At 48.4% G+C, this 25,252-nt stretch overlaps 1 protein-coding gene across 1 annotated transcript; it reads right to left on the reverse strand.

Moving 5' to 3' along the window:
• Nucleotides 1-797: 797 nt before the first annotated feature.
• LOC142880288 (serine protease HTRA1A-like) lies at nt 798-24,097 on the reverse strand. The gene is made up of 9 exons (XM_076014091.1): nt 23,353-24,097; nt 16,884-16,989; nt 16,003-16,207; nt 5,200-5,394; nt 4,999-5,031; nt 4,781-4,895; nt 4,236-4,293; nt 3,997-4,092; nt 798-1,772 (listed from the first exon to the last, which is right to left on the reverse strand). The coding sequence occupies exons 1-9, from the start codon at nt 23,816-23,818 to the stop codon at nt 1,604-1,606; spliced, it is 1,443 nt and encodes a 480-aa protein (XP_075870206.1). The 5' UTR covers nt 23,819-24,097; the 3' UTR covers nt 798-1,603.
• Nucleotides 24,098-25,252: the final 1,155 nt, after the last annotated feature.

Raw genomic sequence — 25,252 nt, forward strand, 5'->3', positions numbered from 1 at the left:
CACAAAAAAAAATAAAAATAAATAGTAATTGTATTTCTATTACTAACATTAAGTAGGTGCAGCACTAGCTTTGGACCATGAGATGGCAGCAACACTGTCTATCGTGCATCTGTCCCAGATGTTTATTGAAACGCACCAATGGTCTTTGATCAACATGCATTCGTCTGTGAATGACATATTTAAAAGAAAAAGAATTGTGTAATAAACAAAGTCACACTAGACTCATCACAATTGGCAAAAGCTGCATTTAGGTGGTTCATCAAAGAAGATGGTTATTATGTCTGCAAAGGATAAACACATGGGACTGAAAGATTTGGCATCCACAGAAATACTTTTTTTTTTCTTTTTTTTTTTAAGAGAAACATGTTTGTGTCTCTTGAATTTATTTGCAAAGCTCTGTGTCGTTCTGCAGCAAACAGTGGAATGCAGGAGACCGGTCATTTGAGCTGCAGTAGGTTAGATTACAGAGGGAAACGGCCTTTGTACTGCCCCTTTTTTTCTTTCTTCCACTGCCATATTTCACTTTCAGAAAACTAGTTTGGTCAGAGGCCTTCATGTTAATCTTGACGGTGTTTGTTTCTGCAGTTCTCATGAGGTCGAGCTCATCAAGGATCGCCACCAATCATTATGCAAGTCCATGTGAGCAAGCGGACTTGCGGTCGGAGCATCATGGGTCACATCTTTGTTTGGCTCACACATCTGCTTCTGAGGTCAGGCAGCAGAGCCGCGGGACCGACAATTGGCATCGAACCGCTATCGAGATCACATGAAAGCAATAAATTCAGACAGAAACCAGATCCTGATTCACCGTCCTGTTTTGTGTATGTTTATAAGCAAGGGGGCAACGGTTGGGACAACTACTACACACACCCCTCAACCCCCATACACACACACATACACACAAAACATAATCATGTAATTTTCCTCAGGCCATTTTTGTCTGCGTGTTGTTTCACGTGTGAGCCTGAGTCTGAGCTGATGTGACACGGAGAAAAAGAAGCAGAGGGAAAAGTGGCATGTGTTAAAAAAATCAAAAGGATGAAAAATCCTTTATTTTTTTCTCAGTATACATCACAAAATAAACATCAACATTCTACAGTACTTTTCTTTTCTTTCTTTTTTTTTTTTAAAAAAAAGGGAGTTTAGAAAACGCTAGAATACACAAATCCGATTTGCACAGTGAGACTCTAAGTCGCTGAGTACTGCAGTGGGAAGCCTGTCTGAGCAAAAGTCCATGTTAAAAAAAAAATCCTAAAATCAAAAAGTCTGTGTTAAAAAAATATCATAAAAAAAACAAAATACTGACTTGTTATGTTTGTCACGACACAGTAGTAGAATCGATCAAAGCATCAATGGCTACAGGTGAAAAACACGTTGGAAGCACGGGCTGGCTTCAGAGCTCCAGCAAAGTCTTTTTCTTTGAAGTCTTTGTTTTTCCTGGAAGTTTGCCTTCGCCGGCCCTTCGGCCACGAGGTCAGTTTCGGGGGCGTTGCTCAGAGCCCCAAGCTCCTCTTCCTCCTCCTCCTCCTCCTCCTCCTCTGGAAACAAGGTCCTGCCGGGTGGGGACGAGATAAAGGCAGCTCCAGAGCTCCGTGCCGGGAGGTCAAGGGTCAATCTCCATGGGGACGACGGTGAGGATCACGTCCTCGTTCCCCCGGCGAACCACTATGCTCAAGTTGCCCTCCTTCTTGATGGCGGCGCTGACGTCGGTCGCCGTGGCGATCCGCTGGCCGTTGATGGAGATGATGACGTCGTGCTCTTTGAGGCCGCCGCTGGACGGAGGAAGAGGAGAGAAGCGGATGTGAGGCCGCGTGTCAACTGTTGATACACGCTACACGGAAAAAAACCCCAGCTAAATCTGATTTCAAAAGCCTTGTTAAACGTTATATTTAATAACGTTATTATGGTGAATTACTCCGGCAACTCTGCCAAGATCTAAAAACATATTTAGTGGTTCGAAATAGTCGGTGAGTGAAGTGCGTGTAAGAAAAAAAGCGGAAATTGTTTATTTTTTAAGTTAGCCCACTCATTGTGCTCAAAATAGTTGCAAAAAAATGACAATATATGAAATAGTTTACCACTAAAAATAGCCCCCAACAAGGAAACTGCTTGCGACAAATGGAGTGATGTTGATGTAAAAAAAAAAAAAAAGGAAGTGGCTGAGAGACTTTTTTTCTTTCCGTTTTAAATAAACACACGTGTGTGTGGCTTTTTTTTTTAAACCAAGAAGTTGTGGGCGTTGGCGGAAGTGGACAGCATGACGAACGTACAGCTTTGATCTTGTCAGGAGATTTCATAAGAAAAAGACAAACACACATTTCAAACGGTCATAAATTCAATAAAAACGAGTTGGATGCGGGAATTTATGAAGTGTAACTGTTGTTGTTACTCCCCCTTTAAATTTCATCGCAGATAATTAAAGCAGCCATTGACTCTAATGGCTGACAGATGTAATTGCTCCCCCTCGTGTCAGTCGTCGAAGGCAGCGAAATGTGTGTGTGTGTGTGTTTGTGTGCGCGCGTGTGTGTTTTCGGGGGGGTTCCATCCGAGCGCATCGCGACAGTGGCGCAGCCTGCATAAATAAAACCATCTGTCATCTTGACTTTTAACAACAGCGCACTGCAGAACAAATAAAATAAAGGAAAACAGCAACGTGGAAAATGAAAGAAACAAATGAAGGAGTCAGCTGGAGTTAAAAAGAATCCCACGCACCAGCGGCGGTGTCGAGAGCAGATCTCTCAACGCGGCCGCTTTAAATTGTGGCGACGTGTAAACGGCGGAGAACCTTCACTTGCGGCCACGTCCGTCTACAGATGCTCACTTTCCCCGTTGCTACACCCAGTGCACGGTTCTCCGCGGCGGGCGTCCACATTCCCAAAGTGATCGACGGCGTGAAAGCCAAGAAAATTATGGGGCATTAAAGGACCCACGGAAATGTTTTCACACGAAAAAAAAAAAAAAGAGAGAGAGGGGGGGAGAGGAGAAAGTGAGACAGCAAGCGACTTCTGACCAGGCCCAGTAGGACTAAGACCAGGAGCTGGAAAACCACAGGAGAATTGAAAGAACTAGCTGAGCTCAGCGTCTCCCGAGCCCCCCGCCCCCACCTCCCGACTCCACTTTCTGATTGGAGTGGGCTGCCATTGTGGGAGGACGGGGATATTTCCGAGTGCCAGGCGCTCCAAGCATGCGGTAGTGAACCGTGGAGTTGGGTTCACTGAAAATTGAGTTGGTGGACGTGCGACCGCGAATCCGTCCTACGATTAGCGGCGAGCGATGGAGGACGAAGGGGGAAATACACTGTATATTTGCTTTTGCGAGAGGCCGGGCACTGAGCGACAGGAAATGAGTGTGTGAAATAAGTGAAAAAGGCGCCAGAGGCAATATCCCACAACGCTGGGGGAAAAGAGCCGGAGACGCTAACGTTTGTTCTAAAACCCAGAGACGCCTCTAACATGGTACGCCGGTTGGGTAGTTTCCTAAATCCTAAGTATTTATCTCCAGATCCATCCGGTGAAGAGCTCAGACAAAGTGTTTGGAAAGGAGGAGGTGATGGGACAAACCTTCAGCACCATTTGTAGCTCTTCTTTTAATGTGAAAATACTATCATATCCCGATAAAAAAAGAAAAAAAACTGCCATGACTGCAGCACCCATGCTCATCTCTTTAGCAAGGCTCACAGTCACTTCCTGTTTGCCTTTCTCTGGGATTTTTAAGGCTAGCTAGATGCAGTTGCTCCATGAAAAGAAGCTAATTTGTTAAAGAATCCAAGGAAATTTTACAACAAGTTGAAAACGCTTTCTGTTACTCATTGACAAGACGGATAAAGAAGATTTTGGGGTTGGAAATTGGAAATAGCAATCCAGCAGAGTTACGAGCTTTTCCTACAACGACAGCTTTAAGTCAAATCAAAATCAAATCAAATTTTATTTGTATAGCACCTTTCATACAATGACACGCAACTCAACGTCGAGGCTATTCGGTGTGCGTCGTCCTTACGTTGCAGCCGGCGTCTTCGCGATGACCTCCATGACGTAGGCTCCGGACGTGATGTCGGGGAAGTCGCGGTGTTGAGTCTTCAGCTCTTTGGCAAGCCTGGGGGTTTAGCAGCGACAGGGACGGAGAGTTTACACAGTAATCAATCACCGCTCCGTCGACAAACATCAGCCGCGACGTCTCATCATCTCGAGCGCAATGAAAACAAATCAACTAATGACTGGGCTGAGCCGGCTGCTTACGCTGGGGTGAGAGTCATCATCCGCACGCCGATGTACTTCTTCTTGGCAACTGTTCTCCCTGGGGGACGGACAACAATAGACAACACAAACACAATGAGTCACCTGCTCACCTCAAACGCTGCAAGCTTTTAGCTTTTATGAGTGTTTGTCGTCCTCGGGGGAGAAATAAAGATCCTCCGGGGCGTTTTTACCATCCCTCCCCCTCTACTGTATGTGAATCGCAGAAGTATTGCGTCGGATCAGACACTGGATCTCTCACTTTAAGTGTCCACGATGTGAACTTGCACACGATGTACGTTATGTATCTGGGGAAGTCGGCTGATAGAGAAATAATCGAGTCAGGCTGCCGAGCAGTCGGGACTTCATTTTCAGTCTTTAGAATCCTGTCAGGCTCTAAAATGTGGAGCCGAGTCGAGAGAAAACAGCCGCTGGAGATGCACAATTATATTCTCCTTAACTTTACGAGCTGGAGGGACCTGTGACGGCTGCTGCACTTTGTCCCAGTGACTGACTGGCTGCGGATAACGACGGGTGTTTCGCGATACCTCGGCTCTGCCGGTCGTAGGACTCCGCCAGGAACTCGCGGATCTTGTCCGAGGGGATGGCGAAGGAGATGCCGGCCGTCACCTTCAGCGTGTTGATGCCGATCACCTCGCCGTCCTTGGAAGAAGAAAGGTCAATGTCATGGCTGGAGATAGCGATGCGTTTGAGTATTTGTGGTATCGTGTCACTAGAGCGTCAAAATGAGGGAAGAATGGCTCACCAGATTTATCAGAGGCCCTCCTGAGTTTCCGTACTGTGGGGAGAAAAAAAAATCCATATTGTCAAAAGTTTGCATTGAAGATCCAGTGTGTGTATGACATTTAAAGGAGCCCACCTGACATCGCAATATATACATTATAAATCTGGTCAAATTTTACACACTGGACTTTGAGGGAAGACAACAAGGCGTCCGGTCTCTTACGTTGATGATGGCGTCGGTCTGGATGTAGTCCATATCCGAGTTGCGGAGGCCCAGCTCGCGGCCTCCTCGCTGGGTGGTGCTGACGATCCCCGTGGTCACCGTGTTCTGCAGGGAGAAGGGGCTGCCGATGGCCACCACGAACTCGCCCGGCCGCAGGTCTGACGAGCGGCCCAGCAGCAGGACGGGAAGCTTCGTCTGCAAGCGAGGCAAAACAAGGCGTCGTGTTTGGTTGTGAAAAACACAGTCGCTGCTGCCCTGCAGACAATGGTTCTCATTGTTTACTTTAATAGTGAACTGTGTTTCGATGGATTCGCAGTTCAGTTAATATTCAGGTAAGAGCACCGCAGCTCGACACCCAAACAGGCACCGACATGATGCTTTTTGTTCTCTACGTGTCCTGCATGAACTCACTCAGGAGGCGGCTATAAAACCCACAGCAGCCAAACACCAGGGGACGACTAAAGTGTTTTGGCTCCAGACTGGAAGCCAGTGAAGGGTCAGACAGGGAGTAAATAGGCTGAGTTTGGACCTGCACTAAGTTAATTGTCGGCTAATCTTTTTTTTATTTTCTGGAAGAAAAACGTTGTGAATTTGTTTCTGCTTGGGGGAGGAAAAGTACAAACTGTGTGCTTTTGCTTGGAGGACTTCTCACGCTCATTTGTTTTTACAGGGCAACGGTGTAGAATAAAGAAACATTTGCAGTAAAAAAACTGGTGACTGGTGACTCGCAAACACACAAACACACAAAGCCCAAATGCCTTGCATTTGGTTTTTCTCACTCACACTAAGAAGACAATTACTCCTGTTCCGCCGCGGGGAGAAACACCACATGTGCCAAATAGCACGAATCAAAATGCTAATGGTTGAGATGAAACGCTGAGCCGCTGGACCAAAAGCACTGCCCTGTAAAAGAAAAAAGAAAAAAAAGGGGGAAAAGAAAACTCTCTCCTAATGACAAGTGCGAGCCAACTGACCACAGACACTGGAAAATGGAGTGATATACACTAAATAATGAGTACCCAGGGCTCTGGCTGCAGAGGGGGGAGGGCGCTCCTTCAGACTAAAAGGATATATTTATCCATCCGCCGTGACAATTTCTTTTCGGGAATGAAATCACCTCAGTCTCGGGCATGCAGTCAAAGCCACGAGCCGCCACGTCACTCTGAGTCTGCACCCAACGCCCTCACCATCATACTTGAATAAAATGTGTTGCAATAGAGAGTGACACACTCAAGCCTTTTATTAATTCATCAAGTCTTTAGCGGTAGGATTAGTGGATAACTTCGGACTGTATAATCAAAATGACACCATTTAGAAAGACAGCGATTTCTTGATAAGGGTTTGAATAAATCTAAATACAGTCTTACAGACATGCATGACTCTAGATGTCATGACGCTGCTGGTTCTGTTCTGCAAAGCAAAAAAAAATATTTTTCCTGCTTCTCTTTAAGGAAACATTTCCCAGAAACTGGGACGTTTCCACCTCAAGGCTCCTCGTAAAGCTTCAAATTGACATGTATCTAAAAAACAACAACCACAAATGACATTTAGAGGGAAATCAATAGCGCTCTGGTCGACGGTGGAACGTGGTCGCGGGTCTGAGCGGGGCGATCCGAAACCGTCCAACCTCGTCATCGTCATGAGTGTGTTGCCACGCGCTTTTATTGCTTATTGCAGGAAACCATGACACAAAAAACAAATCCAGCATCGGCGCATCTGCTGCCGAGAAAGATGGCAAAGCCCTGACGTGAGGGTATTTTTAGACGTCAAGAAAGACAGCGATAGCCGGTAACTGGGGAAGGCGACCTCCTAGCCCTCCTTTTGCGCCTGCTCGGCTCCCACGGGCCACACGGGCGCAGAAAACACAACTGACACAGGAAGAGAAAATGTCTGGGATTCCTGCGGGTTTTTCATGTGCGCGCTGTGGGGACCTTAAAAAAACTGAGACTGCTGAGGTGTGTGTTTAACACGGAGGAACCATTGCGGTGTTGTGTGAGTGCACGTGTATGTGTGTGTGTGTGTGTGTGTGTGTGTGTGTGTGTGCACCTGACACAGACGAGGCCAGTCTATATAATCGCCTCTCTCCTTCACCTTCTCTCTTTACACTCTGTGTGAGATGAGCGTGTAAGCAGATGGAAGGTGCGTGTGTGTGTGTATGTGTGTGTGTGTGTGTGTGTGTGTCGCGGGGATTGGCAGGGGGTGCAGAGAGAGGTCAGGTGGTTGTGAGTCGACGCCAAGAGGCCGGTTGCCGTGGCGGCAATCTGTGTTGGTGACAGTGTTCCGCTCCTGAACGTCCGAACTTCAGCTGATCTCCACCGTTTGTCTCTAGCTGCGTTTCCATTACCCCTAGAATTGCGCAAAACCTAAATATCGCAATAAAAGAAACTCGGAATGGAAACGCCTAAACTTAGAAAGACCTCGTCAATATGGCTAAAAGGTTTAGACGCTCTCATGAGGTGGTTTTTCAGACGTATCGATATAGAGGTATCTCACAAAAGTGTCATGGAAACACTTTTTTTTTCCCGCATTTTAGAAACATCGCTTTTATTTTATGAAAAACTGCAATGGAAACGCAGCAACTATACACCTGAAAACATTGCCAGGGTCCATCAACACCGTGTTCACGCACAGAGATTCAGATGGTATCACGCACTGGGGAAGACCCTTGTCTACATATCAGTTACTAACGGTGTGGAGTCGGCAAACCTGGAACGACGTGCGGAAAATCCTCCCGCCGGGTGAGTCCGACCTGGACTGACTGACCACCCAAGTGAGTCACGTTGCCGTTTCAGATGAAGGTTCACGGAAGACGCAAAAAAACCGTCACTTTTGAGCAAGGGAGGTCCAAGGTGAAGGGAAGGGAACTACAAACACCACAAACCACAGCAGGAGAGTCTGGGAATGTGAGGGGAGTGAGTCAACGGCATGCCGCTCAGATATTAAGTCCACGCCGGCAGGCGGAGCGGAGGGTGTTTGTCACCCGCGGGATGTTTAGGGAGCTCAGTCACATGGTGCAGGAGCTGCGACGGGAGGATGAAGATTTGGTGCTGTTGTAGCAAAAGAAAATAAATGTGTTGCTTCCTCACCCTGTACGGTTGGTATGCTAGAACAATGAAAAGTTCTGACAAAGTGCTAGTCTTTATACCTTTCTGAGTTTGAGAGTCTTTTTATCCCACTGGATGCTCATGTGGAGTTTGTCTTGATAAGCTTGTCAAGCCCTCAGATCACACTATGATTGAGTCCCTCAAGAGTGAGTGACTTTTTGACCCCGAACTCTAATCGGCTCACATCTCGCTTTTTGTAGAAAATGTCTTTGAGGCAGCGGACTCGAGGGATCTGGACGGATAGTCAGACCGCAAACACACAGCAACTCTAAGAGACTGCTAATTATTATTAATATGATCATCATTATTATCATTATTAAGAGACAACAAAAGGATATAACGACCCATGAAATCCAACCTTGAACAACAAAGGGTTTCTTGTTTTTTTTAAGGCAGGCATTACAGAAACTGATGGTCATGTTGCTATAGATTTCACTCAGGAAACAATGTTTTCCAACTTCCTCTGGCTTCAGATAAGGAAGCCAAACGGTGCATCAGATACTGAGGCGTAGGGTAGCTGCAAGTTGCATGTGATAAATTCCTTGCTTTTCCATCTATTTTTTTTTTGGGGTGTTTGTTTTCAGCACATAAAACACCAGCGATGTTGTCACTGCCGGGGCAGCGGAGGCCCGGCGATGAAAAGGGACAGATAAGCTGGCGTGACGGGCTGACAGCTTTGAAAATAGCGGCCGAGTTGCTATAGAGATGTGTCATTGTTTAATGTTACGGCCCGGGTCATTTTGGAGGCTCATTTAAAAGTCATTTAGCTAACTAGCGTTTTATGGCTCAGGGACCAGGTGCAAACGTTAAACTCCTGTCAAGCAGGGACGGGCTGTGGCTTAATGGCTCCTGTGGGGCGAACGCAAGCGCAGAGGGGAGATTAAAGGCGACGCTTCCCTGGCCTGAATCCTCATGAGTTCTGTTTGTCTGAGAAAAACACACAAAAAAACACCACAACAAATACTGACAAGACGATCAGAGAGGATGCTTTACTATGGTGAGCACGTGACCCAGAAACTATAAGGTGTAAAAACAGCTAGAATCCAAACTGTTGCATTAGCGGTATTTCCTCTCCCTTCCTCTCTCCAAGCTCCTCCTCCAACTGCGTCTGTCGCTGAGATTCTAAGCCTGCAATTTTGCACGTGCATCACGTGATTTCCCCAAATGTCACAATTCCGTGACGACCGAGTGTAATTTTGCACCGTTGCAAAAGCTGGAAGAGGCTGCGGAAGAAGATGATGACAAAGCAGTGTACGGGAGATACAGGAAGTGAGTGTGAGCCTTGTTGATGTTAAAGAGATTAGCAAGGACGATGCAGTAGCGTAGCCTTTTCGGCTCGAAGGAACAACAAAGTGGAAAACATATCCTTGCTTTTCCCACAAGCGTCTGATGTCGTGCTAAATTCTAAATTATCCGCCAACGACGCACAAAGCTGTTCATTTCCTTCCTTTTGCAAACACTTTCCATGGGTTCTTCCCTACTCAAGGCAACAATTACTGTCTTCAAAGCAAGAGAGCCTCGTTTTCGCTATACTTGAATATTTCCAGGTACACTTGATGCACAGGATTTTACTGCAGATGTGCGGGTATGTCGTCTTTAGGGTGGGCTCATCGCAGATTAACAGGCGGGGGGAGCAGGACTCAGCACGCTGCCGCAGAGCATCGAGGCGCTCATACAAAGGGGGGAAAACTTCAAACCTTCTGACAGGGTTACATCAGCGCAGTGGTTCTCAAACTTTCTTTGTCACGCCCTACCTTGGAGGAAGAAAATTTTTCATGCCCCCCCCTACCGCACCCCCCCAGAAGCCCCAAATTTGACGTGGCTGTGTCTTGAGGGATCCCGATGAACCTGCAAGTGGTCCCATGTCTCTAGGACAAACTTGACTTTCAACCCCATAGACTTGCATGGCATTAGGGTTAGCAATAAGGCTGGAATTAGGGTTAGGGTTAGGGTTACTGCTGGAATTAGGGTTAGGGTTTCGGGGTTCCTCATGGGCTAGAAGCCCCAAATTTGACATGGCTGTGTCTTGAGGGATCCCGATGAACCTGCAAGTGGTCCCATGTTTCTAGGACAAACTTGACTTTTGACCCCATAGACTTGCATGGCATCAGTGTGTTTGAGTCACGTCGGCTTCAACCATATACTGGCTGACACCCGTTTGGGGAAACCGCTATGGTTTCCATATGTCACTAGGGAGCGCCTATAAGAGCAAACACATGTCCGTGTGCATTTGCATGCATAGACGGTCCGCCCGCGCGTCATCATGGGTTGCATGAGAACTCGGGAGGACCCAAGGGCGCCTCCGCCTCAGCCCGCAAAAACCCCACAGAACCTTTTGTACGGGACGGATCACAATGATGACAAGCGAGGAGAAGGTCTGCGATCATCACCACAACACAGAGTTCACAGTCCAAGCGGCATTATCACAAACTTTCCATTCGATATGTATGTGTTTCGCATCTACTCTGTCTCGTCTTAGCGATTTGGTTCGGCCGTGACCTCCAGCAGAAAAAGAGGTTTCATAAAACGGATAGATGTTTAATAAGGAGCAGAGACGACGGCCACAAGAGTAAAACATGTCATGTTAGGCTGATTCCTGCGGCTCCAATGTGTCCGCAGCAGTTAGACTGCAGCATAGACCCCAAGTGTCGCCCCACAAAGTGATTTAGTGGGTTCCCGGTTCCCAGACGAGGAACCACAGGGCTTTGGTCCCGTCTGCTTGTGTGCGCCATTTGACACTTTTTAGCGACTGTGCATGTAGATAGCAGAGCAACAAGGAGGAGATTGAGAAGAAAGATACAATGATATGGATAGTGAGCAAATTGCATTTGAATGACATTTGTTTTTCAACAATCATTTGTGTGTGTTTGTGTTCAGGACGAAAAATAAAGATCTGAAAACGTCTGTAATATGGACCTTTAATCCAGGGATATTTACACTGATGATGTCACAGACATCGACTGTCCAATTACCTCCTTGGTGAAGCAAGTCAAAAAAAAGCCTAAACAAGTCTCCCACCATCACTACTCCCCGAGACAAAATACTACTTTGAAAAGGCCTCATATGCATCCTTCATGACGTCGCCGCCTCAAACAGTTCTGGGGGAAAACATGTCTCCTTTCAAGTGGTCCGGGAAAACAATTATTACACAGGCAAAAATAGGCACCAGGACCCGGAGGGCCAAGGGATTTTACTTGACTGTGTGTCCCGACCAACTGTGCTCTGCTCCTTCTGCAGGGCTGAAAAAACAACAAGGAAGGGACTCAGACTGGAGTAGAAGAAGACGAGCTGTCAGGAGGAAGAGGAGGAAATTTGAATCATTTCCCCCACCTGACCCGTCTGTCAAGGACAACATGTAGCATCTTTTCTCTGAAAAACAGAACACTTTCCCAGCATAATGGATCCCACACACACACACACACACACACACACACACACACGTAAACACTGGGAGAGAGAAACGTCTCTGACTTCCTGGGACAAACATTCCCCATCCCCAGATAAAGAGATAAACATAAATGCAGGAGCACATGTCAGCATGGAGCCACATTCCTCTGTTTCCTTTATGCACATAAACAAAGACTCACAAAAACACATACACGCACACATTCCAGCAACGGCCTGGTTCCAAACTAGCGGCAGGCGGCCCAGGAGAGAGAACGCTGCCAGGTGCCATATGTGCCACATCAGTGGGCGGAGACCAAATGAGGTCTTTTTCCTGCCACATTTAATGACGTTCCGTATTATATCAGCGAGGCCGAGGACGATGCCGTGTGTTCATTATGGGAACATGCGAGGGAGTAAACATTGGTTTCTCGTTACAGACGACAGAGGAAGGTGGTTTATAGTCTTGAAAACAGGAGCCGTGTTTAAAAATAAAAACGATTCCGGGCCAATTTCTGGACTCGTCCAGTCAGAGTCAGAGAACAAGTTGTTGTAGACGAGGAAGTTTGAAAGGATTGGCGAAGGTCTCAGCAGCAAGGGGAGCTAAAGATTTCACTGTTGGTCGCAATATCGTGCTAGCGGCCACCCTGTCTCGGCTTACCGCGAAGCCGGAACACTTTTACTTTGAGAGCCAAGACCAAAGTTATTAACACGTCTCTCATAGTCATTCAGTCTTTGACCCTGTAAAAAAGCCTTTTCAGCATAAAATCCCACTAATGACTTGTGGCTCCACGCAATGCGGACATCGAAAAAGACTGCGCGTTGTCCCCAACAGCTTGAGTGCATCTGGAGTCGAGAATTATTAAATAATCCTTCCTTCCAACGCATCTCAAATCAATGTATTGTAAGTCGAGTCAAGACGACGTGGAGCACGGCTGCGTTCTTCACGACAGGCTACATCCTCACTGTGCCACGTCGAGTGTCGGCCTTCAGCTCATATATTCCTCCAGACAAGAACATCCACTTTTCCAGGCCTCAATCTATTTATCTTTAGCTTTCTGCGCAGGAATATGTGAGTCAAGCCATCCTTCCCCCTGATTTGCCCTTATCCTCCAAGCTTCCAGCTGCTGCACTCAGACTAATGTGTTCTCCAGGAGCTGAGGGGAAGACCACAACCCCAGGAATGGAGTTGAGTCTCGCTACCTATAAACTGCAGCTCGGTGCAGGAGAGGAGAAGCAAGAAGACTGGTTTAATTGTCGTCGTATCAATTAGCGGCCGCTGAAAAGGAGCGAAGGATGACTGGAAAAAATGTTCTGCAGCAGCCAGTATACCAGTTTCAAAACGTATGTGTGAAAATATGGTTTATACGTTTTAAAAAAAAAAGAAAAAAAGACACAAATAACAAATTGGAATCCAAGTTTGTTGATGGAAACAGTCCACTAGAAACCTGAACTGGAAAACAAAAAGTGTTTTTGCAGCGAAATCTCTGAGATTATCTTCACCGCTGTAAAAAACAAGTTGAGTCGACTTTTATGTTTTGGTTTCTCTTCTATTCTCAGTCGATGTCCGTAACCCTCTTGAAGGTCCAGAAGCTATTCGAGGTATTAAATACTTGACTGAGGTTGGACGAGCCACAAATATGTGGGCAGCATGCGGTTTCGTCTGAGGACCGTCTTGTTCTATCGGAGACTGAAGCTGAACCTCTGCACGGTGACAGGGTGAAACAGTGACGTGCAATTCTTTTATAACATTTTTAGAATAACACCACATCCCCTTTTTGTTTTTGAAGGCACTCCTCGGTCAGTGCAAAGATGCTCCTCCCTGTGTTCTATTTTGAAGTAGATCTGAGGAGGAAATCTGTATTTCCTTGTCACAGCACAACTGGGAGAGGACAACGATCATCAGTCAGTCATCAGCATATTTGATTTTGAGTGCCAGGAAGTCGTATCTTCTAAAAGTCCTGAAGCGTCCTCTTATTCTGAAGTTCCTGATTGTTATCTGTCTGTCAGTCTGTCTGTTTTTGTGTTTGTCAAACCAATGGTTACCTCTTGCCACACTTGACTTGTTTGACTTTCGAACCATTTTTGAATGGCCAAAACTGCACTACTGCGCTGAAACTAACATGGTTGACTTTGTCCTTGTAATAATGTTTAATGTTTTTTTTGTTTTTTTTGAGGAAAAAATATCTCCAAGTGGGAATTTTCTGCCCGTCAACAAGTGAACCCAGACACCCTGCGGCTGTAGGCTATAGGTTCAGCCGAGACGTTTCCCCACCTCTCCTAATGCACGCCGCAATGACAACCTTCCTCACCCTCCAGCCCTCTTATTACAAGTCAAGCTATCCTCTAATTTCCTCCTCGTATTGACACACACACACACACACGTACACACGCGCGCGCACTGCCCTCATTAACAGAAATACTAGCTTCCTATATGTCACGAGGCCTTCCCAACGTGTCAACAAGCCAACTGAGCTCCGTCACTGACTCGTGGTTTTCCTGAGTCAGTCTGTCTGTCAGTCAGTCAGTCCCACAACAGCACTGAGTTCAAATGAAAGATTCAGTTAAAATTGCAACATGTTTGTTTTGCGGATACAAATCTGGCGTAAGGTTATTGCACGTTTTGATCTTTTTTATTGTTGGCAAACAAGCTAAAAAAAAAAAAACGGTTTGACCCTGCAGTGGGATGTTGCAAAAATTGTCAGAGGCTCGAGAAACAAATCTTGTGTTTCTGTCTTCACAACAAGGAAACACGCGTTTGTATCTGCAACTACCGACGCGCCGTCACCAGTGTGGTGTCAACAGAACCCTGGCAGGCCCGAGCCGAACATCAGCCGGTTCGTCAAGTCGCAGACACAACAGCTCTTATTATGGAATGCAGCAAAAACAAAGCAGCCGTCGCTGCTCCTCTCCTCTACACTTGTCTCACAAAGAAAAGAAAAAGAGGGGGGAAAAAAACGACATTCTGGACGTCTGCCACCCCTCGGCAGAGACCCTTTGTTGTCGTCCACCTTGTGTCGCTGTCATGAGCATCTATTCAGCCGTGATTGCCGCTCGGCTGCCACTCAGCACAATAGGCCACCAGAATGCGGCCGGCATTCCTTCGGCGTGCTTCAGCCAGCAGATGTTTTCCCATTATTCCCCTGAATGTAAACAGTGGTTTCGACTCTTCACATTTCCACCTGCCGGTAAGAGGCTCCTAAAGTCGCTCATAACCCGTCAAGTGTCTATCTCTCAGTTGCTTTTGCAGGCTGGTTGAGTGCGAAGCGCGGCAGGGCCCCCCGGGGGGCCCCTGAACCGCCAGCCAGCTGGTCTCTTAAAAGACCCATTTGGCCGCAGCAACATTCTCACTTTACCTCTGCTCGCGCTTTGAATTGAGCTTCCACGCAAACGCTTTTTTAAATCCCCGCCGGACTTGAAATTTCCGGCCCTGCACGAGCTGAAAGTGCGGAAAAATTAACACCACTTCCTGCTTTCTCGCTTGCAGCTACTCTGCAGCACGAAGCTCCTCTGTGAAATTTGCCCCGTTTGACTCGCGAGGCAGTTTTACGGTCGACGGAATGACTTTGCTGGCTCGTTAAATGAGATTCTGCATGCAGATGGTGGAAATTAATAGTTGAAACCGAGCACTTTTTCTTTAGCATCAGATTGGGGCGGGTTGGGACTTCAGTGGAAGGCAACTTTGAAGGGAAATATGAAAGAAACTTAGCACCTGGGGAAATTGTCATTAAAATTTCTTGGTCTTGGAAAAAAAAAAAAAGCACATTGACATTTTGGGGAATCCCCAGATTTAACCCCTAGTTCGATGAAACGTTCATCACTATACTCATGTCTCTGCCCTTTGTAATTACAGAACTGGAGCCAGAAGGCAATTAGCTTGTAGCATCTCCGAAACAGAAAAAAGGTGAAGCACCAGTGAAGCTGTGTCTCACTGTGGAATTGTAGAATTATATATTTGGTGTTCTACAGACACACGTCTTCTTTGCTAGTCTACAAAGAGGCCAGTGGTGGGCTATCAGGGCCAGCAGGGCCTTCTCTGTTGGCCTAAACATACTTAGAAAAGTACACTTTCCCATAAACATGATCATAAAGTTATTCTCCATAGCCTGTTTTTTTCACGTTATATAATATCCACTTGATTGCAGATCTCGATTCTGCGATGCCAAGGGCACTGATGGCCTAGACGTGAAATGCACGGCCTGCCAGTGACGGAGACAAATTCGAATTCTGTGCCTGTCAAATTCAGCTCTACAATTCAGCGACTTTGTTAAAAGCGTGAAGGATGTTTTGTCCAACCGAGTGAATTCCCACTGACCGGGGCTTCGATCTTGATGAGGGCGATGTCCGACCTCTCGTCCACGTCTTTGATCTTGGCGTCGTAGGAGCCGCCGTTCTTCAGCTCCACCGTCACGCGGTGTTTGTTGGCCACCACGTGCGCGTTGGTCACAATCTGGCCGTCCTCCGACACCACGAACCCGGAGCCGCTGGCCACCGCCACCTCCCGCTTGGAGTAGGTCATCCTGCCGGAGGGTCGAGAGTCAGAGAACAAACTTTGAGAGGAGGAGGTGGCAATGCGTCGTGCCACATGGCATGATTCAGTGCAGCCTTGGTATCTTCTAGGGGGCGCTGTGGAGAGCTATAGCACTTTTTTACAGAACAAGTAGAGTACCAGTAATCGTCTTTTTGGTACTCACTGACACTGACATATATATACTGGTATCGGTATCTGCGCATCCCTATATAAAGGGAGCAGGAGGAAGAAACACAGCACATCATTATTATACTGAGTGAAATAGAGGCTTTTAAGTAGACTTGTGGTTCCAACAGTCTAAAGACAAGGGACACAAATGAGTGGGGGCAAAATGTAGAGACAGACAGACAGACAGACAGACACACACACACACACACACACACACACACACACACACACACACAGATACAAATTAGAAGCCACGGAGGCAGACGGAGCAGAGACAGGAGTGAGTCGTCAAAGACGGATGAGTCGAGTGAAGCCGTGAAGAGGAAGAAGAAGAGACGGAGGAGAAGATTCGGCCGCTCTGCTGACCAGTGTGGTCTGGTAAAAGTGCACAGGTGGGCTGTAAAGTTTAACACACGGACACAGGCACAACACTCAGCAGTCAGCAGGTGCAGGTGCAGGGGCAGGGGCAGGGGCAGGGGCAGGTGCGTGACACTGACTTGCGGAAAAGTTCAATGTGAACCACAGACGGGGCGATTCTCTCCACCACGTCAGCGATGAAGTTGTATTTGTGTCTCGGGCTGTCTGGGTTCTTCTGAGTTGTACCTGAAACACGCAAGCACGCACATACACAGACAGAGAGAGAGAGAGAGAGAGAGAGAGAGAGAGATGCGTGGGATGTCAGAAACACAGAAACAAACATTTGATGCCAAAAATACTGTGTGATGTAACAAGTGAAAAAAAAAAACGTTTTTAAACACAGCATAACACAGGAAATAGAAGGTGGCACTTGAGCTGTGGTTGAGGCTGTAGTTAATGCAGGACACACACACACTGAATAGTACACCTCTCCCCCTCACCCTGACCTTCACTCTGAGCTCACCCTGAGCTTGCCCAACATCGTCCCGACCTCACTCGAAGGTTCCCGCTCCGCCGTCTGACGGTGAGTCCCGGATGACCAAAATTCCCTGAATCATCCGTCGCGCCGCCGCCGTTCCAGCGTTCCGGGCAAGTCAGGAAACGCCGAGTGACTTACCTGCTAATTAAGTCGTAGCCACAAGGCAGTCTATCCAAAGCTCTGCAGCTCTTCATCCCTACATTCACCAAAGGTCTCCAAGACCATGTACTTTAAATGGCGTTCCCGGCTCTACGTTTCTTTCCTCTCTGATCACGCTGCACATCCTGGGGGAGCGAGACTGTTTGAAGAAAGGCGGCCAAGGCTGGCTGCGCCCAGGCTAGCAGCGTCCAGGCGAGCAGCGCCCAGGCGAGCAGCGCCCAGGCGAGCAGCGCCCAGGCTAGCAGCGTGTAGGCTAGCAGCGTCCAGGCGAGCAGCGTCCAGGCGAGCAGCGCCCAGGCTAGCAGCGTGTAGGCTAGCAGTGTCCAGGCTAGCAGCGTCCAGGCTAGCCTCTTTTCTGTTTCAACCTCTTATAGTTTCCTCTTCACGGTCTTCTTCTGTGTTTTTTTTTTTATCCAGCAGTTTGGAGCGCAGCCACTTATCAGTCAGTCGACCCCCTCACCACTTTACATTGCGAGGGGAAGCCGACTCCTTATGGAATCTACTGAAATGTATCAGGGCCGTGGAAAAAGCAGCTCTGTAGGAGCTCTGGCAAGACAGACGAGTTGAAATGTGAGCGACGCAGGTGCAGTGCCAAGGACGTGAATCAAGATTTTCCTCAGCTCTAAAAGTGTTGCGACAATCGAACATCAATCTAAAGATATGAAATGATGCAAAGTTGGATGGCTTTGTCATCTTGTGGTCTCGCTATTGAAAACCGAGTCATTATCCCACTGCATCTGACTTGTTCCATTGTCTTTGCGGAACTTAAATATCAAATCTTTGATAAATGTGGGTCAGCTTAGAGTCACCTCACAGCAAGAAGGATGCGGGTTTGACCCCAAGGCCTCTCTGGGTTTGCACGAGTTTGCCCCCATGTCTGCATGAGTTCTCTTCCTTCTTCTTTCAAAGTCCAAAGACGTGCACGTGAGGCGAACTGAGAACCCTGAATCGGCCTTAGGTGCGAGTGCGAATGGACGTCTTTCTCTGCATGAGGCCCTGCGATGAACTGCAGACTTGTCCAGGGTGTAACCTCCCCCCCAGGAGAGGCTCCAGCACCTCCCTATGACCCCGAGTGCAGGAGAAGCATTGATTAAAGAAATGGATAGATGGATGATTAATGTGAAAGGAGTTTCTATCCACAGCGAGCCAGAGGGGTGATGGAAAGATTGGAGTCCCGCTACGCTGGCTTCTCACCCAGGAGGGTTCTGCGGTCGGCCCTGATAGGATTAAAGTCAGGTAGCGCCGGCCAAGTGTCTAAAACTCTGTGTTATTTCTGGATGGTCCACACGGGCTCCCGGTCTCCGTGACGTCATGGTTTGAGCGCAGGGGAGTGACTGACTGACTGACTGCTGCTTCTCCGGCTCCCACACAGAGACGGAGCTGCTGATGTGTAACGCCGCAGGTTGTTTCGCTCTCTGGGTGCTTCCAGAAGGTTTTACTGCCGTGTTTGATTTGCAAACCAGAGCCCTTTCACCCTGCCCTTTATTCGACGCTAAACAAACAGCAATTTTGAGCCCAAACTTTGAAGTTTCCGATGTATAAAAATAAGAGCGGGATGCGAAACTTTCCGCCGAGCCACTCGGCCTCAAAGTTATTTCCGTAACATTTTCCCTGCAGCTGAAAAAGCATAATTTTTGGATGCATCATAATATGGTGGGAAGACAACTGATTTTTCTACACTGTATTCGAACACACATGCAAGGGATGGGAAAGAAACAGCTCTTTGTGATGTCACAAAGGGACCTGACGCCACACTAGTAACGCGGCCAGGTTAATGTCAAACACTGCTCGACCACCTCTTCGCAAAAATATAAAGTTAAGCAATGGGTTTGTTTTTTTTTTAGCAGGAGACTGCAAACAGAGAGCTAAACACGTTTTTTTTGGACAGATAATTGTGCGAGGATGGAAAGTAAAGGGTGGAATGTGAGGTTTCACTGGGGTGCGAGTGTCACCAGTGAGACAAGCATGAGAAATGACCTTCAGTAATATTAAAAATGTTAATACAGTGCAGCAGATGTCAGTGTCGGATGTCAGCGGGCCACTTTTTGGACTCGGCCGGAGGAAACCGTCTAAACACAACTTGCAGTAAAATCATACAAAAGCCTCTCTTTTCCCCCACAGTCTCTCTCTCTCTCTCTCTCTCTCTCTCTCTCTCTCTCTCGCTCTCTCTCTCTCACACACACACACACAAACACACACATACATATATACAAGCAACGCAACGCACACCCAAAGCCTCACAACCCATGGCCACCCCATATTTTCATTACCCTCGCCGCACATTGACCTTCACCACATGGGGGCCCCGCGCCACATCTCACCCTCTTTTCTTTTCCACTTTTCCCACACGCAGGACCTGCTGCGCTACTGGCGGCTGCAGGCGGTGGCAGATTTTCCTGCTCCCCACCACCACCACCACCACCAGCCCCGCCACACTAAATAAAACACGGGATGTGAATACACAAAGCTCGGCCGTTTTGTACACAAGCTGGACTTTCTGCCTTTGGGGCGAAACAATGAGCCGAGCAAGGAAAATCGTTTTTCTGCTCATATAGACAAAGAAATGAAAACAGGAGTCACGCTGTTTTCCCCTTTGGCCTTGACTGGCATTTGAGTGAATATTAAGCCTCTGAGGTTCCAGCGGGCCAAACACACTCATGGCCATTTATTTGCTGAAACGGCCATAATAGGGCCCCTTTAAGTTACTTCACATTCTGTTGCGAACAGATGGACAAATCACACTCATCCGATCACCTTTAGATCACGCCGAACCGAATGTGAAAATCCTGTGCTTTTGCACCAATGAGGTATGAGAGACTTGGAAAATCGCAACGATGATGTAATAGTTCCATGTTGGTGTTGGCAGAACTGCAGAAAGAGCAAAAAGAGGGGAGCGAGGAAAACGAAAACGCAGAGGGAGAGAGGGAGAGAGGGAGAGAGGGAGAGTGAGATGCGACGTGGAAAAGAGACAATGCACGAGAGGCGAGGCGGCGGATGTGCAAGAGGCGAGAAGCGCACAATGCAAAGGCCCCCCCCCCGCACTGTGAGCGGTCGCGAGGAGTTGGGGGGCCCAAGAATGTGCGCGCTCAGCACGCCACTCTGCCGAGTCACGGGGTGCAACATTCTGCAGCATCAGCGAGCGGCACGGCCACAAATCATTCTCCCCGCCTTGATTGCATTAAAGCATGAGCAGAGTGTTAACGGCCGGTGAAACCTCATCAGCGTAATGATGGCGAGGCTGTAAATCAGCCCGTTGAAACGGAAAAACTGAAGAGAAGAAATGGCTGTTTCTGCAGCGCCGCGTCCGCCGGTAACCGAGACGGAGGGCAGAACTCCACCGAATACCTCAACATCTCGTCGTCCCCCCCCCCCCCCCCCCCCCCCCCCCAGCGCCATCCTCATTACTGGAAAACACACTGTTCCATAAACCCATATGGTCCTCGTGAAGTCACGGTTATATTTTTTTGACCTAATTTGCCTTGCCAGAGCTGTCATCCACCTCTTTAGCGTGCGGGGCATTAAATGACATCATGCTCGCATATGTTTTCTTAACGTGGGGCCGGGTTGCAGGGGAGTTCACGGCGCTCTGCAGGGCCCAGTTTCTCTTTCTCGGGCCGGCGGGGCCTGGAAAGAAAAGCGCTCCAGACTTTTACTGCGTTCAGAGGCAGCGGCGGGCCAAAGCGTGAGGAAACACTCGTCTGCAAGCAGCCTTGGTGCGTGCAGAGGAAAGGCAAGCGCGCTAATGCAAAACTGAGCAAGTGGATGAAATAGAGCTATTTTATGACTTACTTACTATTAATATAATTTCTTCAAGTTCGGTGGGCCGAATTAAAAAGCTCAACGGGCCTCATATGGGCCCCAAGGCCATAGTTAGCCCACGCCTGCATTAATACATGTTTTATAAGTCAAAGTTACAAAATACTCTGACTTATTCTATCTCATTTTTTCCTTTTCACCCCAACCAGTCAAAGCAGATGACCTCTGACCCCCTGGAGTCCGGATCTGCCCCAGGTTTCTTCCCACAGGGGAGTTTTTCCTGGCCACGGACGCCTCTTGCTCGCTCTGTGGGGGCTCAGTTGGTTTTCTTCTGATTGTACAAAGCTCTTTACTGTTAGACGCCTTTGGATGCGATTTTAAGCGAACAAATAAAAGCTGACCGAGCCGATCGATCGAAGTGTGTTCCTGTGACGTCGCTGACAGCCAAACAGGTGCAGCTCCGTCAAGTGGCTCGAACTGAAGTGGCAGAGAAGAGCACAGTGGTCAACAAACGCTGCTCTTTCGTTACGACGTTTCATAAAACGGCTCTGCCGGAGTTGACTGTAAGTGCTGCGGCCGGGGGCCAGCTGAGGCGCAGAGGCATGCGACGCGCTGGAGGACATGCGGCCCGTCTTTCTCTCTGCAGCTCTGGAAATCCAGTCTGGAAAAATCGGTGGCAGCCACCGCAGCCTCGGTCGGCTGGCCGCCCGCCTGCGGATGACTTAACCATTAAGGCTGCTTACATGACTGGCAAACAAATGTGGATGTACAGTCTGCGCCGCCGCCGCGGCCCGCGCGCCCTTTGATGTGCATGTAAACCTTTTTTTTTTTTTTCTTGGCTGAAAATACCGCCTGCTAATTTGATGTTTGTCTCGATAGTCTCCCGCTTGCTGTATTTTTTTTCTTTTCCTTTTTGCAGAAGGTCTTCGACGGGAGCAGGAATTACGGCTTTTGAATCCACGCCAGAGCATTCCATCATGTGACGGCTGAACGTGATTTATGAGCCACAACAGAAGCTCCGAGCGGGAGACAGACAGACAGACAGACAGACAGACGGACAGACAGAGGAGGGACCTCCGGGTGGATGCAGAGCAGCAGAAAGTTTTCCAGTCGTTCAGGGCGTTACGGGACCTCGAGGTGACAGGTGTCCAACTGCCTCATTCGGGAGTTATTTATTTATTTATTTATTTAATTTTTTTTTTAAGAAAGTTCATTCTGGGTGCATTTATTTTACAGACATGCGTCACGGGCGGGCGGCGGTGATGTCTTCACCACCTGCCGCCTCGCATGTGGGAGAGGGGAAAGTGGGTTGAATTCCAGCCATTTCTTTCTTTTCCGCCTTAATGATGAGGAATGAGTCACTGATTAAACGAGCGCTGGCTGTGTTTGGTTTTTGTCTGCAGTGGAAGCGATGAGTGACGTCCGGTTGGTATTGAGTTCACTCTGATTAGGGCGAGGGGAGGCGGGTGGGGGCGTAGAGGGTGGGGGTCGCTTTTTCACATGGGATCCGATCTGCAGAAGTTTGCACGCAGGGGCAAGTTTCAGTCCAGATTGTGCAGGATGTGCAGGAGGCACATGCGAGCAACGTGCGGTTCTGCCAGAGTCCATTTTTATGGGTAAAATCAAGACTTTGGCAACATTAATGGGGGGGGGGCTGGGTTGGGTGGGGGAGTCGTGGCTTTCTTTTCTTCTAAAGGGGGAGGAAGAACAAGTAAAAACAGCTGCTCGCTCAGCTCACACCTAATTGGACTGCAAGTGGTAAAACACACATGCAAACACCACTAGAATAGTGGCTCTTGTTGTCTGCAAACACTGCGGTTGGGTGGTGTTTTAGTCGGTCGATAGATAGATAGATAGATAGATAGATAGATAGATAGATAGATGTACTTTATTGATCCCAAATTGGGAAACTACATTGTTGCAGCACTAAGAAACAGTACAAAAAATAAACTAAAAATAAACAATGAATGCAGCAGTCACCCTGCAGCTGTCTTATGAGTTTGGAACTGAGCGCGTGTGGAGAATCTAACGAGGGTTTTAAAGTTCTCTTTCTTCACACTACACCGGTCTCTACCCAGTACACACTGATTTCCCAGTGATCATCACCCTAAACAATCGTCATCACCCTTTTTTTTTCAGTCGGTCGGGGTTCCTACCTTTCCCGCACGCTCCTCGCTGGATGAAGAGAACAGGTGGCTGCTGCAGCTTCTGCGCGCGCCGGCTCACCCGCTTCAGCTCGCAGATGTTCCGGTACGAGACGCCGTCGCTGCCGCACACCGGCTCCGAGGCTTTGCACACGCACACGCCGCTCTTGCTTCTCCTCCTCACGGTCACAGAGTAGGGCGCGCCGCCGCCGCCGGGCACCGTGCAGTCCAGCCCCTCGCCGCACACCGGGTCGCCGAGCTTGCCGCCGCCGCCGCACGCCTCGCCCTCGCCGGACGCGCACACCAGGCAGCAGCGGCACACGTCCAGCGACTGACCCGCCGGGCAGTCGCTCGGCTGCCGCGGGCACATGGACTTGTCGCAGCGGGCAGGGCATCCGATGACATACCGGCCGGACTGCGCGTCCCCGGGCGCCGGTGCCAGCGCGGCGATGACGCACAGAGCGAGAGGCCACAGCATGTTTGGTCGGGAGAGTGGGGGGGGGGAAGCTTTGGAGGAAGAAGTTTGGAAAAGATAGTTTTGAAGGAGCTCCTAGGACGTGGAGGTGAAAGAGGAGGAGGCCAGTCACTGTGTGCCTGCAGTGTTCGGGGCGGTGAGAGCGAGAGCTCGGCAGCGCGGCAGAGAGGGGAGGCTCCTCAGCTGGACGGCCATTTAAAAAGGAACTCCAGTGCGCGGCCAATTACGCGGCTTCGTTTTTTTTTTTTTTGGTTTTTTTTCTTCCCTCCTCTTGGCTGGCAGAGCTTCATAAAAATTGATGCAGTCACTCGCCGGGTAATTACAGCTGCGTGACGTGTAGGGGAGAAAGAGAGAGAGAGAGAGAGAGAGAGAGAGAGAGAGTGAGAGAGAGAGAGAGAGAGAGAGAGAGAGAGAGAGAGAGAGAGAGATCAGCCAGCAAAGTGTCATACATGACTTTTACATAAATGTTGCTGAAATGTTGCAAAGTTTTCCAAGCCTGTTCACATTGTTCACAAAAAGGTCGAGGTCACCAACACATGACCTCTGGGGTTGAACTGACCACCTTGCAACAACACAACAACAGCAACAACCACAGAGTCTCTGGGTTACTAAATCAGGCTGTATGTTTACATGCAGAGCTTAATCGGACTAAGCTCATCATTCGAATTATTGATGGGAACTCGTCCTCCTCCCCCACACTAGGGGGCGATATGACACTTCTCAGCGTGTGAACTTCCGGTTAACCCAGTGGTTCTCAAACTTTCTCTGTCACGCCCCACCTCAGAGGAAGTGGATGCCCCACCAAATTTGACATGGCTGTGTCTTGAGGGATCCCGATGAACCTGCAAGTGGCCCCATGTCTCTACGACAAACTTGACTTTTGACCCCATAGACTTGCATGGCATTAGGGTTAGCAATAAGGCTGGAATTAGGGTTAGGGTTAGGGTTACTGTTGGAATTAGGGTTAGGGTTTCGGGGTTCCTCATGGGCTAGAAGCCCCAAATTTGATGTGGCTGTGTCTTGAGGGATCCCGATGAACCTGCAAGTGGCCCCATGTCTCTAGGACAAAGTTGACTTTTGACCCCATAGACTTGCATGGCATTAGGGTTAGCAATAAGGCTGGAATTAGGGTTAGGGTTAGGGTTACTGCTGGAATTAGGGTTAGAGTTTCGGGGTTCCTCATGGGCTAGAAGCCCCAAATTTGACGTGGCTGTGTCTTGAGGGATCCCGATGAACCTGCAAGTGGCCCCATGTCTCTAGGACAAACTTGACTTTTGACCCCATAGACTTGGTGTCCGGTGTTTCGTGCTCCAATCTTAGTTGGACTAACGCACTTCAGTTGTCCGATCATAGGCAGACTAAGGCAGATTGGGTTTTCACGAGTGTCATGTAGACTATTAAACTATAAACCACACTGAATGTTTTGTTGTTGATTCT

This window comes from Nelusetta ayraudi, unplaced genomic scaffold (assembly GCF_046127955.1).
Source record: "Nelusetta ayraudi isolate G7.1 ecotype Tasmania unplaced genomic scaffold, CSIRO-AGI_Nayr_v1 ptg000165l, whole genome shotgun sequence".
Taxonomy (NCBI): Eukaryota; Metazoa; Chordata; class Actinopteri; order Tetraodontiformes; family Monacanthidae; genus Nelusetta; species Nelusetta ayraudi.

Excerpts from the sequence above, each read along its gene's own strand:
- LOC142880288 (XM_076014091.1), bottom strand. The coding sequence starts at position 23,818 with ATGCTGTGGCCTCTCGCTCTGTGCGTCATCGCCGCGCTGGCACCGGCG. Across the intron at positions 16,990-23,352 it reads GCGAGGAGCGTGCGGGAAAG|GTACAACTCAGAAGAACCCA; the intron begins GTAGGAACCCCG and ends TGCGTGTTTCAG. Across the intron at positions 16,208-16,883 it reads CACATTGAACTTTTCCGCAA|GATGACCTACTCCAAGCGGG; the intron begins GTCAGTGTCACG and ends ACCCTCCGGCAG.